This window comes from Convolutriloba macropyga, chromosome 12 (assembly GCF_964194025.1).
Source record: "Convolutriloba macropyga chromosome 12, txConMacr16.3, whole genome shotgun sequence".
NCBI lineage: Eukaryota > Metazoa > Xenacoelomorpha > Acoela > Convolutidae > Convolutriloba > Convolutriloba macropyga.
In genome coordinates, this window is record NC_134479.1 from 41,453,216 (window position 1) to 41,469,800 (window position 16,585).

Genomic DNA, 16,585 nt, shown 5'->3' on the forward strand with positions numbered 1-16,585 from the left:
CTTCAAAAATCATGAAAATGTGCAAACAGATCTTTAAAAAAAAAGACAGCGCCCCAATACAATTCAAATTCTTTGAATTGTAAAAAAAATAGGAGCGCTATAATAGCTGGCTGAGAAGATGAGGGCGGCTATTAATCAAAATTGAACGAAAACCTCGCAGAAAGCAAATGAAGCGCCGTTAAGGGTGGTGGTACAGATTTTTACGTTTTTTAAATATATATATATATATATATATATATATATATATATATATATATATATTGAAAATGAAATCTAACTTTCGAAAGCTTTGATATGAAACCACTATTTTCCAGAGTGCAAAAAAGTGCTGTGAACTTCACAAATATATACCCTATTTTTTGTAAGAAAGGTTGGAACAATAAGTACTACTTAAAATGTGAGCATTTTACTGCAGTCTGGTTGCATGAAATTTTACCCAGCACCAGAATAGACAATGCCATATTACCCGATTGATTTCTTTATCTTTACATCAATATTTGATTCCACTAAATTTTATGCCATTGAATTAAGTGGTAGAGAAACTTACCATGAAGAATACGACAGATATAGAGGCGCATAGTTTGGGAAGTCTCGTTGTGATCGGCATGAAAGGCTCCGTCATCTGCAAATAAAACTCTCAATTCAGACACGAGTTAATTCATGACGTAAATCGCCCTCAAATCTTAAAAATATCGCAATTCTCGATACTATCTTTGATATTTGATGGCTGAGCGCGTGAAAGAAGTTAGAGCCACCAAGATTACTGTCAACCACTTAAAAATGCGGATCAAGAAGGTGATGATTACAAAAAAAGCATTGCTAATGTTATTATTGCTCAACTGTTATGGAAATTTTCTACCACGTCTTTTCCTACAGAATAAACTGCAACCTTTTTTGTACGCATTTTAAAAATTAATACAGAGAAACGACTCCTGTGCTACAGGTTCTCCATTGATTCATTTTTTTTTCAAAAAATAAACAACAAGAAATTCCCAGTTATTTGCTGATCCTCGATTTGTTTAATGACCTTGACTTCTGAGCTGCCAGAGTCAAGATTGTTAATATATAGCACAGACTAACATCCAAAATATTCAAGAGCAAGAGACTGCTACCAGGACAAAATGAATTGATGATTAGCAACTGGTCACACTCGAGCATAACGTAGATATAGTTGATGAGTTATAGATATAGCTGATGACAATGAGATATTGAACTTTTACCACTTACCAGTGTAATCGGATTGATTTGCCACCACGACTCCATTGATTTCTTGTTCTTGGAAACAGCTAACCTCGCCTTTCTTTCAAACTGAGGTCTAAAAATTAGCATAGTGTGTTTATACGATCGCCAAAAGCATCTGAATAATCTGGACTGTCAAAAGTTTTAGCGGCAAGTTTTAAAAAAGTTTTATTGAGTATCGTCAATATTGAGTACGATATATGACTAAAAAAACCATAAACAAATTTGTTCTTGCTTTTGGAAAAAATAGGCAGAAAAATCAATAGGGTCTTTTTTGCAAAATATTTTCTGATTCTCGTTCACACTTTATTGAGTAGTGGACATTTGACGAATCAGGCGTGCTTAGATTAGCTTTAAATTAAGCAGTCTGAAAATTATTTGATGTTCAAAACATTCAACACATCGCCAAAACGTTTCAGTATGAAGGAACGCAAGTTAGTTTTCCATACTAACCGGACAGTTTGCGTTCCTTCTTCGTAGTCAAACAGATCCCACTCGTAAGACAGCTCATTCTTCGTCCGCTTCCAGAACTCGAGGAAGAGAGTTCCCCACAGAGACATGAACAGGGCAAACACTATAGTCGCCTCATTGTCTATCATTCGAGACACTTTCACCTGAAACCCGGTTCGTTTACATATCACCACTACTAATATTACAATGTGTTGTAAGTTTGTAATTCGCAATTTTTATAACTTAAAATCGCAGGAATCATGACTTTTTCAGCGTATTGCCAAGTCGAAGCACAATTTATTAGCTGTTCAACAGATAGTAGCGATCATTGCAATGCTTAAAACATGGATAACTTATCAAAGCTGTAATCGATGAGAGATTTAGCTTTTGATCATTGATTAACAATTACCTCGACTATTCGAAGGAACTACCAAAATAAGCGCTGATTTCACTAATTAGGAATTAATGGCACACTCACTTGGAGACAACTGTCACCCAACTTCCAGAATTTGCATGCCTTGTCACAGAGAGGACACATGGTGTAGTTGGCAGCCGGTCCATCATCACACACTTCACTATAACATCACCCACTCTCTTGATTACAGGTAAATCGAGATCACGAATTGACGAAATAGTCACATCGGCAAGCAAATAAAAGGAACAGAAAAATATTTATTTGGTTAGATATGTATGCTTAATATATTTCAAATTCCCATTGCGTCGGACAGTTCAAAGGGGGAATGTCGAACACTTGAGCTGCATCTGCAAAGTTCTAATCCGAAGGACAGTGTTTCCATAACTCAATCACCAAGGAAACTGAGCCCTGCTAGCTCAGTCGGTAGGGTGTTGGACTTTTAATCCAACGGTCAAGGGTTCGAGTCCCTTGTGCGGTGATGCAATTTTTGACATTGCGCCTCAAAATTCTCTACTGATAGAAGCTCAACTTAATATCCCTCATTTTATTGACGAAATTCATAGGGATGGAAAAATATAATAGTTTAAAAGCAAAATTTCTTTGTTCCTTTAGGTTGAATGATCCCACGCTATCAAGGATTAAACGAAAACATTCTGTCGTTATATAGCATGTTACTATATAGAAAAAAGACCATATGATTAGTGCAAAATAAATACGATTCAGTTTTTACATCTTATTAAAGCCCACATCCTAAAGCAGCCGGATTTAATAAACAAACGGCAATCGAAAACGGCGGGAGACTGGACAAAAATGCGGTCCTTTTAGGTGGGGACCATTAATATCCGCCTCCTCAAGCGTTACTCAACACCTTTGTTGAACCGCACACTGAGAGCCTACTACGCTCTAGGGGAGCTGCTCAGACACTTCATGTCTTCCACGCATTACATGTTTATCCCGTTTTTGAAGATGGGAAGTTAACTTAAATAGCTCACATGAGCGAAAGAATGTTTCAGCTTAAGTGTAAACAAACATCACAGGACAGACCCTGAGTTAAAATTCAAAATAAAAAATGACCTGACAATTACAACTTTTCAGCCAACATCAAATTGGGAAAGTCATCAAAGCATATGATCATATATGCGCAAGAATATACAGAAGACGAAGCAATCCTATAAAAAATTAAACAATGGATTGGCGTCGGGCAAATAGCTCTCAAACGACGGACGAGCGGTGGGCTCCGTCAGTAGATAGCTACGGTTGAGAGGGGCTAGCTTCAAAGTTAATTGAAGGGGCGTGAAGTGATCGGTGGGGGGGGGGGGGGGGGAAGGGAGGGGGGACATTGAGTTACGGGTGGATCGATGTTTAGAGATAGGGAATGGTAGGTGGGGCAAAATAGATGGCCAGACGACAAAGAGGGTCGGACGAAAAATCGGTCAAGCAAAAAATTGCATACAAGAAGACTATAGGACTAATGGTAATTGCAACAATTTTTGTTTGAGAGCAAAAAACACCAGACGCCTTATATAGCTGCTACAATCTTCGATTAAGAGCAATTAAAAAAACATAACCGACTAAACGTCGGAAGAATTGCTCTCTAACGACTAGTGGGAGCTCTAATCAATTGAAGCCTAGCCTGCTTCAGTCGTAGGGGGGGGGGGGGGGGCTTAAATGTGACAAAGAAGTTCAAAAGGGGGCTTTAAATAACCACATTAGAGGTTAATATATACCACTAAGATTTACAGTGGAAAATGGCACCAGTATCGGCGCAATTATAAATTGAGTGTTAGTATTAAATTGCTGCCAATTGAGGTAAGCAGCTTGAAACTGTGAATGAGAGAATTTAAAACCTAACAAAATAACCTTTCACATGGAATCTAGGCCTTCTCAGCACCTCAGCACTCTAAAAACTTGTAAGATTACTAAAACCAGCTGAAGACCTCGATTGAAACCAAATGCCTTCTGGGTGTTCCCTGTTTATCACGTTTTGAAAGCTCAAGCTCACAGACAACTTAAAAAATAACCGACTAACGTCGGAAGCATTGCTCTCGAACGACAAGTCGAAGCTGTAATTGATTGCCGCCTGCTTCAGTCGCGCGGGGGTAGCCTAAAAAATTCACTTGGGGGCTTCACATAACCTCATTAGAAGTCAATATATACCTCTATTAAGAGTAAACTGCCACCAGTTTCGGTGGATTTTAGCACTAAATTGCCGTAGACAGAGTTCGGCTGCTTGAAACTCTGAATGAGAGAATTTTACATCACGCAAAACGCGAAAAGTCAAGGACCATTGCTTAGAGATGCTAACATGGGGACAAGGAGTGACTGAGAGCGGTCAAATATTGAGACTAAGACCACCCTTCACATCATTAAACTCTCTCCTAAAAAACAGTTTTGAAGAATCGCATTCTTAGAGACTGGTCAGGCACAAGGCTCTAATTCAAACGAGTCAGCTTCGGAGCCATAAAAACAGTTATAATAAAAGTATGGAATTTTATGCATTCGAAAACGAGGAAGTCGGCTTTTCCAAACAATCTTTAGTCAAAAAAGAAACAAGAAGCTCAACAACTGCTGACTGAAATAAGAAACTTGACTAGAGAGACACCAATTGAGATAGAGTCTAAGAGTATAAAGCTATTTGATCCACAACATTTAAACCTTACGAAGAATTGCTCTGATGTTAAAAGATGCAAAATAGAAAAGCATGAAAAAAAATTCCGCAGTTCAATAATATTGAACTAGCCGAGGGGCGAGGAGGCTGGCTTCGGTAGCACCCACAGCTTTTGCTGAGAGATTCTTTCATGTTTGCAATGGGCGTGACTGAGAGGTGTCAAATATTAAGATAAAGAACAACTCTTCACACAATAAAATTCTCTCCTCAAAACAGTTTTGAAGAATCGCATTCTTAAAGACTGGTCAGTCCTAAGCCTCTAAGAGAACTAAATAGGCTCCGGGCGCTACCTTTTTATCTTATTTTAAAGGATGAAAAATCAAATGAGTAAGTTTCGGAGCCATAAAATAGCTATAGTAAAATCATGTAATTTTAAGCATTCGAAAACAGGAAAGTCGGCTTTTCGAAACAAATTTTAGTCAAAGAAAAAACAACAAGCGCAATAACTGCTGGCTGAAAGTAGAAACGTGAATAAACGGACACAATTTGAGATAGAATTTTTAGATTGCAAAACTATTTGATCAATAAAATTTTAACCTTCCTAAGATTTGCTCTAATGGAAGAGCGTCTAACCCGTCTAAATCGTGAACTCATAATTAGCATTCACTCCGCTATTTGCTAGTTTGAAACAGCGGTTACTGAGTAGGAGTCACAATCTGACAGCACAGCCCATCAGCATCAGGAGGGAGGTTGGCGGGAGAGAAAGGAGTTTGGATAAAATCGGAACTTTTGAAATCAGAAGATTTTGATCTTTTGAACTTGACCATATTCACTAAATTATGTATTTCATACGTAAAAGAATTTAAAATCCATTCAGTTGAAACAGTGAGTGAAGTAGGTCAGAAATCATGCGGGAAAATTGTTGCTAACGTAATACAAAAAAAACGTGATCAAAAGTTAAAGCAAATTTAAAAAAGAGCGCCTAAATAATAGCAAATTTAAAAAAGAGCGCCTAAATAATATCCGTTCACAGGCTGACGGCGACTATTAAACATTTAGCAGTTCAAAAATATCAAATGAGCCGAACACCGAAGAGCGGTTGGCTTCAGTAGCACCTAGAGCTTTTCTTAAGAGATGCTTTCATGTTTGCAATGGGCGTGACTGAGAGTTGTCAAATATTAAGATAAAGAACAACTTTTCACACAATGAAATTCTCTCCTCAAAACAGTTTTGAAGAGTCTTATTCTTAGAGACTGGTCAATCTTAAGCCTCCAAGAGAAGTAAATAAGCTCAGGGCGTTATTTTTTAACTCATTTTTAAGGATGAAAAGTCAAATGAGTAAGTTTCGGAGCTAAAAAATAGCTATCGTAAAATTATGCAATTTTAAGCATTCGAAAACAGGAAAGTCGGCTTTTCGAAACAAATTTTAATCAAAGAAAAAACAACAAGAGCAATAACTGCTGACTTAATATAGAAACGTGAATATACGGACACAATTTGAGATAGAATTTTTAGAGTGCAGAACTATTTGATCAATATTATTTTAACCTTCCTAAGATTCGCTCTAAGGGACGAGCGTCTAACCCAATTAAATCGTGAACTCATATTTAGCATTCACTCCGCTATTTGCTAGTTGAAAACAGCGGTTACTGAGTAGGAGTCAAAATCTGACAGCACAGCCCATCAGCATCAGGAGGGAGGTTGACGGGAGAAAAAGGAGTTTGGATAAAATTAGAACTCTTGAAATCAGAAGATTTTGCTCTTTTGACCCTGACCATATTCACTAAATTATGTAATTCATACGTAAAAGAACTTAAAATCCATTCAGTTGAAACAGTGAGTGAAGTAGGTCAGAAATCATGCGTGGAAATTGTTGCTAACGTAATACAAAAAACGTGATCAAAAATAAAAGCAAATTTAGAAAAGAGCGCCTAAATAATAGCCGTTCACAGGCTGACGGCGGCTATTAATCATTTAGCAATTCAAAAATATCAAATGAGCCGACCGCCGAAGAGGTTGACTTCGGTAGCACCTAGAGCTTTTGCTTAGAGATGCTTTCATGTTTGCAATGGGCGTGTTTGTTTGCAATGGGCGAGGTGTCAATTATTAAGATAACGAACAACTCTTCACACCATGAAATTCTCTCCTCAAAAAGGTTTTGAAGAAGTTCATTTTTAGAGACTGGTCAGGCAGAAGCCTCTAAGAGAAATAGATAAGCTCCGGGTGTTTCCTTTTTATCATATTTTTTAGGACAAAAAGTCAAACAATTGAGCTTCGATGCTATAAAAACAGCTATAGAAAAAGTATGCAATTTTACGCATTCAAAAACGGGCAGGTCGAAAACGTCGCACCGTTGACGCCCTTAACGCACATTGGGATTGAAAAAGAAAACAAAGAAAAAAGAGATAGAACTTGACAAAAAATTTTTCAAAATGTCAAAAAGTGTTCTAAATTGATGTGCTGTTTCGAATAGATTCCAAAAATATACTTAATTCAGCTTCTAAACTGACAGCTATTAAGCCTAATACTAAAGTCAGCAGGCAATGACTCTTATGCACTTTGATAAACTAATGCACCAAGACTTAATGACCGAGTTTTAACTGTTTATCCCGTTTCTTTCGAATTTTCTCTTTTGACATTGAAGGTATTCACTACATTCAGTCGAAAAATCCATTCAGTCGAAACAGTGAGTGTAGTAAGTCACACAAGAAAACAGTGAGTCAAACGTGAAAATCGTGACTTATCATAAACGTGATCAAAACATAAAGCGAATTTTAAAACCGAGAGCGCTTAATTAATAGAGAGAGGCTGAAGGCGGCTATTGAAAAACAAGAAAATTAGAAGTTTTTAAAATTTATTACATTGAAAAGTTCCCTGTCTCGCTTTCAAGTGTCTCCTTGTCCAATATTCGGCGAATAATTAAATGTTCTGTTACATTAGCAAAAGTTTTTTCATTCTTTTCTCGCTCTCTCTCTCTCAAAAAAGTGACATTAACAAAACTACTCGATCTTCAGGTTTCTTCAGCAACGTGCCCTAATAAAAACTTTGTTTTCACGCATTTCACTCCTGTTTCAAATACCCGTCAACAAAAATACCGATCAAAAAAGACGCTCCACCAACACTGCTCTTCAAGTACAATACAAATTGTAAAAAAAACAGGAACACCACAGTATAGCTACGCTCAGATAACAGCTGCATAGCTATAGAAAAATGACGTTTAGTCGCCAACTATTAAAATGGGTTGGCTTTGGCGATAGCTTACTCGTGATGCTAACGCCAAAGATTAAAGGGCAGAAAAATGGGGTGTGGGGAAAAGGGGCAAAAAGAGCGGTACCTACCAAAACAGCTCGCTTTGACCATGAAATTTTCCTCCTCGGCAGTTCCGACGGAACAACAGAGCTTCGACTCCAAAACGCTCTAAATAACTGCACAACGACCTGTTGCCCTTGGGTTCGAAAAATTTATTCTGCTTTCCGAGTCCAACTGTCCAGAGAAAAAACTATAAATCAAAAATTGAATAAAAAGCTCAACAAGCCGAAATGACTGAAAACTTTATCTGAGAGCACAAGTATATTGAATTGGCGACATATCATTATATTATTACAGGACAAAATTAGCGTTACCAGATTTGAAAACAACGAACCGATGTTAGGCGCAATGTTAGACACGCATAAAAAGAACACGCGACTGATATAATTGCTACAAACTTCGTTTGAGAGCAATTAAACATAAAAAAAGCAATGCCATGAAACGGACAATAACGGCCAGGACAGATTATCCAATCTGGATTGGTTTCATTTTCAATTGCTTTGCAATCAAGTCCACAATTTGTATAATGAAATCAATAAGTTCATATTGCGCTCTACGAACTGTTTCTCACCGTGATATATCATCAGTGGCCATAGTGAGACAGCCATAGAGGAAACAGAAGAATCCTAGGACGGCTGCTGGGAATAGGAACCACGTGTAGAATCCCAACCATGCAAAGTAGATGCCAATCTTCTCTCCAAAGTATCTCCTAAAACAGCGGGCATTATTGTAAGAGATACAGACAAAATTAAATAAAAATTGAGCACCCCCCCCCCCGGGCAATATGGAATATTAATGGTAATAGGGGAGGAAGCTATACGTTCCACGCTGAGTGATATGGGGCGCGGCTATAATTGAAAACTTACCCATTTTATTCAAAATGGAAAAACTAGCAGAGGTTGGAGCTAACTTGCACCAGTTTTACGTTCAGATCAAAAAAGACGACAGCCTAGGTGTCAAAAAGTGTTCGAACGGGGTCCGCAGTTTCATTTAAAAACTTTGCCGGATAAGTCCTGAAGTAAAATCCAAAGAATTGAACTAATTAACAACTTAGTATTAAAAATTTCAAATTACCATCAAACAAAGACAGTCATCGAAGTCCAAGACCTTAGTTGAGCAAAAAATAACCAAATCTGAAAACAATTGGATAAGTTATTTTTCCAGGACTTGTTTCAAGAATAACTGAAAATAACTACACATGGTTGAAAAAATTGTCTCTACGCATCCTTGCAATGAAAAAAAAACAGAACATCAACCTTGTGGGGAAACATTGACACAAAGAAAAGAAGAGGCAAAACTATAGAAATTGGCAAAAATTAGAATATACTTCTAAATAAAAAGAATCTCATAACTACCTTGGAAACTTCTTAACTTTAGCATATTAAATCACTATGTCATCAAACAACTTACAACGATTCCTTATTAGCAACAAATGAATCTTACCGTTGTTGACACTTTTTACTCAGAAAAAAAACATAGCTGGCAGATTGTTAGAAAATAGCCGCAATAGCTTTGTAGATCTGCAGTCTCAAAAATAAGTAAAAAAGACAGACCGAAAAAATTCGCCTTTTCATTGAAGGCTGATATGTTATATTTTGATTCGAAATTTGTGTACGTTTTTGCTGCTTCTATTAGATGATCTCAAATAACCTTCATTTAGAGTGACACACAACCATTTGACCTTATCTTTTTGAATTAAAGCAAATAAAAGTCAATTTCAAAGTGAGGAAGTCATTTTTGAGAGTGAGGTAAGTCAAGTGTGATCAAAAATTTAATAACGCGAATGAAAAAACATAGCAGGACAAGTCCTGACGTACAATTCAAAAAATTTTTATAGACCAAACAGATAACTAGACCTAGAACGGACTATGAACGGATTGGGAAAAGTATTTAGAAAAAAATCCAATTCAAAAAATTGAAAAAAAAAAACAGTAAAAATCAAAGCGAAATTGCCGCATGTGAACAAAAAACCACTAGCGAGAAAGCGAATTTTTGTTCAAACACCGTTTTCTCACTCTACCTTAAATTTGAATTGAAAAAATTTCACGCCGCAAAACCACTCGCTTTTTCGCTCCACTTCCTGTTTCGGCGTGACGGAAATCACTACTCCAATTTGACTTCAAAAATCTTGAAAATGTGTGAAGATCTTAAAAAAAAGACGGCGCCGCAATACAATTCAAATTCTTTGAATTGTAAAAAACTCGCTCTAATTTATAGGCAAAAAATGACGTTACGCACGCATTTCAGTTGAAATTGCATGAACGAATGAACAAAAAGCAGATTTGAAGTGGTTGTGACGTCATATGGTCGTAACAAAAATCGCGACGGACGAAATAAAAAAACATAGCAGGACAAGTCCTGACGTACAATTCAAAGAATTTTCATTGACTAAACAGAAAAACTAGACCTAGAATGGAGTATGAGTGAATTGAAAAAACCATTTTAAAAAAATTAGAACAAAAAAATAAGAAAAAACGGAAAATCAATGTCAAAATGCCGCATGTGAACAAAAAAACCAGTAGCGAGAAATGAAAATTTAATTCAAACAAAAAACTAGGACTAGAATGAGCTGTGCATGGATTGGGAAAACCATTTAGAAAAAAATCTGGTCAAAAAAATCGAAAAAACAGTAAAAATCAGAGTGAAATTGCCGCATGTGAACAAAAAACCACTAGCGAGAAAGCGAATTTTTGTTCAAACACCGTTTTCTCACTCTACCTTAAATTTGAATTGAAAAAATTTCACGCCGCAAAACCACTCGCTTTTTCGCTCCACTTCCTGTTTCGGCGTGACGGAAATCACTACTCCAATTTGACTTCAAAAATCTTGAAAATGTGTGAACAGATCTTAAAAAAAAGACGGCGCCGCAATACAATTCAAATTCTTTGAATTGTAAAAAACTCGCTCTAATTTATAGGCAAAAAATGACGTTACGCACGCATTTCAGTTGAAATTGCATGAACGAATGAACAAAAAGCAGATTTGAAGTGGTTGTGACGTCATATGGTCGTAACAAAAATCGCGACGGACGAAATAAAAAAAACATAGCAGGACAAGTCCTGACGTACAATTCAAAGAATTTTCATTGACTAAACAGAAAAACTAGACCTAGAATGGACTATGAGTGAATTGAGAAAACCATTTTAAAAAAATTAGAACAAAAAAATAAGAAAAAAACAGAAAATCTGTCAAAATGCCGTATGTGAACAAAAAAAACCACTAGCGAGAAATTAAAATTGAATTCAAACAAAAAAATTAGGCATAGAATGAGCTGTGAATGGATTGAGAAAACCATTTAGAAAAAATCCGATCCAAAAAAAAACGAAAAAACAGTAAAAATCAAAGTCAAATTGCCGCATGTGAACAAAAAACCACTAGCGAGAAAGCGAATTTTTGTTCAAACACCGTTTTCTCACTCTACTTTAAAATTAGAGCGAAAAAAATTCACGCCGCAAAACCACTCGCTTTTTCGCTCAATTTCCTGTTTCGGCGTGACCAAAAAAACTACTCCAATTTGACTTCAAAAATCATGAAAATGTGCGAACAGATCTTAAAAAAAGACAGCGCCCAATACCATTCAAATTCCTTGAATTGTAATGTAAAAACAAGAGAAGGCCAATAACAGTCCAAGCTATCGCTATGCGGCCATTAAACAAATAAAGATGAGGCACAACCTCAAAAACTCACAAAATTTTTCCAGAAAACGTTAAGCGTATCAGTCATAGAGAGCAAAAACTATAAACTGAACCGATCAATTCGTTTAACTAAAGCATATTTGGCAACAGAAGAGACCTGTCAATAATGACATTTAAGAGACAAAACAATAGTGAATAATAAAAACGCAAAAAAAAGAACAAAATAAAATCCAAGTTATAGAAGCCATCAAAGTTAAAAATAAAGAATCAATCGACTTAAATGATTTATATCAGCAACCTAGGAGCAATAAGTACAATAACTTGCAAAACTCCAAAATTTCCTTAAAAACTTTTGAAAACAAATGAAATCAAAGCTATGAATAACACTATCCCTGAACTCAAACCTTTAATTAGTTTCATCTTCATCTCATTAGCAACCAAAAAAACTATCAACACAGACGTTAATCGACAAAACAAAAGAAACAATAAAAAGGGACAAAATCATATTTTCACAATTACCAACAAATAGTGTCAAAGTCATAAAAAGCATTAGCTGACCGTCGCTGAAATCAAGCAACTGCAAAGAGGCGCAATTATAACACATATTTATCACTCATATCGCACAAGAGAAGAAACACTGAAAACAGCAGTCAACTTGCCGTATGTGACAAAAAACTTCACTTTCAAAAATAGTAAAATTGTTCAAACAACAACTTCTAACTCCACTTTTACAAGGTAATTTGAAACATATCACTCGGTTTTCTCTCCCTTTACTACTCCATTTCGATCAAAATCAACACTCTAATTTGATTTCTCACTGACGTGAAAAGGCGGAAAAAAGTGTGAACAGAAATGAAAAAAGAAGACCGCACACCAATACAATCCAATTACTTCGGATTGTAAAAAAAGTTAACCCAGCCTATAAATCAGGAGACTATAAGAGTAAAACTATAACCAATCAGCAGTATACTCTATATTACTTCGCTAATTTAAACATTAGGTCTTAAGGCCTGGGCTTTATTGTTTCATGCAGTTTCTATTGCTTTTGCTTTTTAATCGTGAATGTATTGGCAGAGATTTTCTGATTCCATTCTAAATTCTCAATTCAATTCAGTTGAAACAGCGCGTGAGGTATGTCAGAATTCAAACAGGAAAATGGTCACTCACTTAAAACGATAAGGTAAAACATTTTAAAAAAAAAATAGAAGCAGAATTTTTGAACTACAATGGAAAAAATTTAACGAAAAATCGCCAAATCCATTATTTGACCAGCACATCAAATTAATATTACCTATTACTTGCAAAAAGTGTGTTGAACACAAACTTTTCCAATTAGCAGATCCAATGGGCAAGGTAAGAAGATCTAACAAAAACTTGATTGATATATGAAAAACAAGCATATGCAGGCAAAAACAACAATTGAAAAAAATGAAATCAGCAATACGATTCAGATGTAACATTGTTATGCCAAAAACACGCTAAGGCCCATCTTCGAGCTCAAACGAGATTTATTTGAAACTTGACCTTAAAAAAACAACAGCACTTATAAACTCTTGCTCTTGTAAAACTTGCGGAATTCAGCACTTCATTCATAGCAGAACCCACATAAAACTTAACTTCCATTTTAAAAAGGTTTGGGCATACTACAAACAAAATAGAGACAAAAACGTCGAAAGAAAAGTAGCACAATTACTAAAAAGTTGGTAGTTCTTAATATTTATACAAAAAGACAGGTGGGTTCGAGCGCGCTGCGTTTTGGGTGGAACAGGGTGCAGATGCAGGGGCTGATTTGGGGAGGTGCCGATTTTATTAAAGTCTAATAAGCCGAAGAGCTCCAAGAACTTTCAAGATTAACAACCGCCCTTCACACCATGGAATTGTCTTCTCAAAAATGTGACTGAATCGCATCCTCCGAGAGTAGCAATGATTAAGGCCATAAGAGAGCTGTTTAGCCACTTGAGGCTCTCCGGGTGTTACCTGTTTATATCATTTCTGAGGACGAAACGTCAAAGCGTCAGACCAAAAAATCGTTCAAGCAAACAAAATGGCACAAACCACGCGAAACGCACAGGAATAAAAATAATTGCTACAAGTTTTCTTTGAGAGCAATTTAAAAACTCAGAAACGACAAACACGTGAAAGATTTTTTCACCTTGATATTTTCACCTTGGACTTTTGCACACTAAGCTCTTGAAAGACTACTTAGGCCAGCGAAGCTCCTCTAATGACACCTAATACCCACTGGGATTTTCCTGTTTATCCAGTTTTGAAAATTCCAAGTCATAAGAAAAATTAAACACATCTTACGAAAAAGAAAGAGCCAATACAAAGCAAAAACTAACCTCTTCGAATTGTAAAAATGAAAACTGACTCCAGAATCGACTCGAAGTTCAACTTGACTTTCCCCCATCAACCACTCACTAATCAAATACACCAAACGAACAACTATTTATTAAGGTTGAAAACAATTGAAAGCAAAGAAAAATAAACTGACTAACGTCAGACACATTGCTCTCGAAGGACACACGTAGGCAATTTAATTTATAGGGAGTGTAGCTTAGAGTCATTTTATAGAAAAGCAAAGATCTCGACCCCGCAGAGGTTCGTCGTACCACGTACCTCCAGGCAACTACTCATCTAAAAGGGTTTCGATTTCATTTCGCTCACAATTTCTATAAGCAACGAACTATATTCCAGAACAAGTACAAGTCAGATCACTCAAAAGCGAAGAACTAAAGTGTGAAAGTGTGAGCAAGTCAGTCAAGAAATCAAAGAATGATCAAAGCACAAAAACAGTCAAGCAAATCTTAGCATTAAAAAGACACATGTTTACAACAGTTGCTTCAAACTTCGTTTGAGAGCAATTAAAAGTACAATATAAATATCAAAATAAAAATGGAAATAAAAACATTCACGCGACTCCAAAAAAGAGCGGAACAGAGTGGAATACAGAGTTAGCTTCTTTTCAAAAAATCACTTTTGATAGACAAAAAACCGATAGAAAATAGGAAAAGGAAACTAAATAAGGCATCAAGTCTTAAATAAGAAAAAACTAATAGAAAATACTCTTTGGATTGCCGGGTCCTAAAATTATTTATTCCACATTAATTTTACTTCTGTTATACCGTATGAGTAAGAAATTAATCACACAACAGAAACTCTAAATAACAATCAAGAGAAAAGACGAAAAGGCAAAAAACCTGTGAAAGACCTTCAGACTAAAAAACTGCTTTCAAAAATCTGCGCGTGAATAAGCATACATTGAAAATTTTCCGGCACCAACATTTCTAGTTTTGAAGGAAAGTATGATCAAAATAACCACCCTATCTTTTATCCGCTCTTCGAATTTGTTCACCAAAACAATCTTTTGAAAACTTTATTCACTTCCTGAAATTCCGATATTTTTGCTCGTTCAATTGTATAACAAAAAAGCAAAAATAACATAGCAGGAAAAGTACTGACGCAGAATTCAAAGGACTTTTATTGACAAAACAAAAAACTAGACCTAGAACGGACTAGAATGAATTGGGAAAACCATTTCTAAAAAATATGATAAAAAAACAAAAACAGAACAAAAAATCAATGTCAAAATGGGGCTAGGGAGAAAAAAAACCACAAGCGAGAAATGAAAATTTGGTTCAAACAAAATATTACGCCTAGAATGAACTATGAATGTATTGAAAAATCTTTAAGGAAAAATCCGATCCGAAAATTTAAAAAAACAGTGCAAATCAAAGTGAAATCACCACATGTGAACACAAAACCGCTAGCGAGAAAGCGAATTCTCGCTCAAACACCGTTTTCTCACCCTACTTTAAAATTAGTGCGAAATTTTCATGCCACAAAACCACAAGCTTTTTCGCTCCATTTCTGGTTTCGGCGTGACCAAAATCACTACTCCAAATTGACTTCAAAAATCATGAAAATTTGTGAACAGATCTTAAAAAAAGACAACACCCCAATACAATTCAAATCCCTTGAATTGTAAACATAGCCACAGATTGCCGAAATAGCTGCGAAAAAAAGACTTCCGTGCCGTATGATAGACATAGAAACAGATACAGATATAAGTTGAAAAAGTTATCGACGCCGCTCAAAAAGCTATGTAAAGAGATGAATTAATAAAATTTGTTAAAATTAGTTGAGCAGAAGCCTTTTCATACGGGATCTTTATTACATATTTAAGTTCCTTTGACCTTAAACTTATTCAAAATTTTAACTTAAATTTTAAAGTGCAAAAGTCATTGTATATAATGAAGTAGTCACGTATGATTAAAATCTAATTACGCAAAAAAAACTTTTGCTAGAGAGAATAAAAAATGACGTCATGCGCGCGCAAAAACCGTTAGTGAGAGGAAGAAGTCAATCTGAAAATTTTACTTCTTTAGCCTTGCTGTGTAAACAAATCTAAAACAAAAAAGAGCGTCAAACGACGAAACAAAAAACATAACCGGAAGAATTCCGGATACAACTCGAAGAGTCGTCTCTCTGAAAAAACACATTTTAAATCATTTGGAACAAAAAAGATTAGGTCAAAATTTGAAAAATAGCCCATAAAACCAACAGAACTATAAAAAGTTGACGCCATTACTCCTGTATTGAATACAAGCAAAAAATACTACGAAAGGTGTTTTAAAGAATTGGAAACATCACGCTGCTCAAGCGGCAAAGTGCAAGCTAGGTTAAACTGTCAAAAGTTTCTATCTTCGAAGAAAAATTCAAAAACCATAAAAAATTGCTTCAAAATTTATCAACTTCCGTAATTTTTCCTATTAAAAAGAACAATTTTTAACAAAAAATTAATCATTTAATAAGTAAACAAACCTTAACAAAATCTTTTCAAGAAAAAATTTAATATGAATTTACAATTTACATAAGAATAATAATAATATGAATTTACAACAAAAAGTTGAGGAGATTCATTATCCC

The 16,585-nt window shown here is 35.7% G+C and overlaps 2 protein-coding genes and 1 non-coding gene across 18 annotated transcripts in view; 2 read left to right on the forward strand and 1 right to left on the reverse strand.

Annotated features, from left to right (window-relative positions):
- LOC142350892 (polyadenylate-binding protein 2-B-like) overlaps window positions 1-16,585 on the forward strand; it is a 442,128-nt gene that overhangs the window by 99,298 nt on the left and 326,245 nt on the right. The window lies entirely within an intron of this gene.
- Window positions 1-16,585, reverse strand: part of LOC142350889 (anoctamin-4-like) — a 152,180-nt gene that overhangs the window by 40,310 nt on the left and 95,285 nt on the right. For all 16 annotated transcript variants that reach the window (XM_075402881.1, XM_075402876.1, XM_075402882.1 and 13 more), the window contains 5 exons: window positions 8,593-8,730; window positions 2,168-2,264; window positions 1,693-1,853; window positions 1,228-1,315; window positions 548-622 (listed from right to left, as the gene is read on the reverse strand). In XM_075402881.1, coding sequence (XP_075258996.1) covers window positions 548-622; window positions 1,228-1,315; window positions 1,693-1,853; window positions 2,168-2,264; window positions 8,593-8,730 — 559 coding nt within the window. The remainder of the gene's footprint in view (window positions 1-547; window positions 623-1,227; window positions 1,316-1,692; window positions 1,854-2,167; window positions 2,265-8,592; window positions 8,731-16,585) is intronic.
- On the forward strand, window positions 2,510-2,582 carry Trnak-uuu (transfer RNA lysine (anticodon UUU)). The gene has a single exon. It is a non-coding gene; the product is annotated as a tRNA-Lys (tRNA).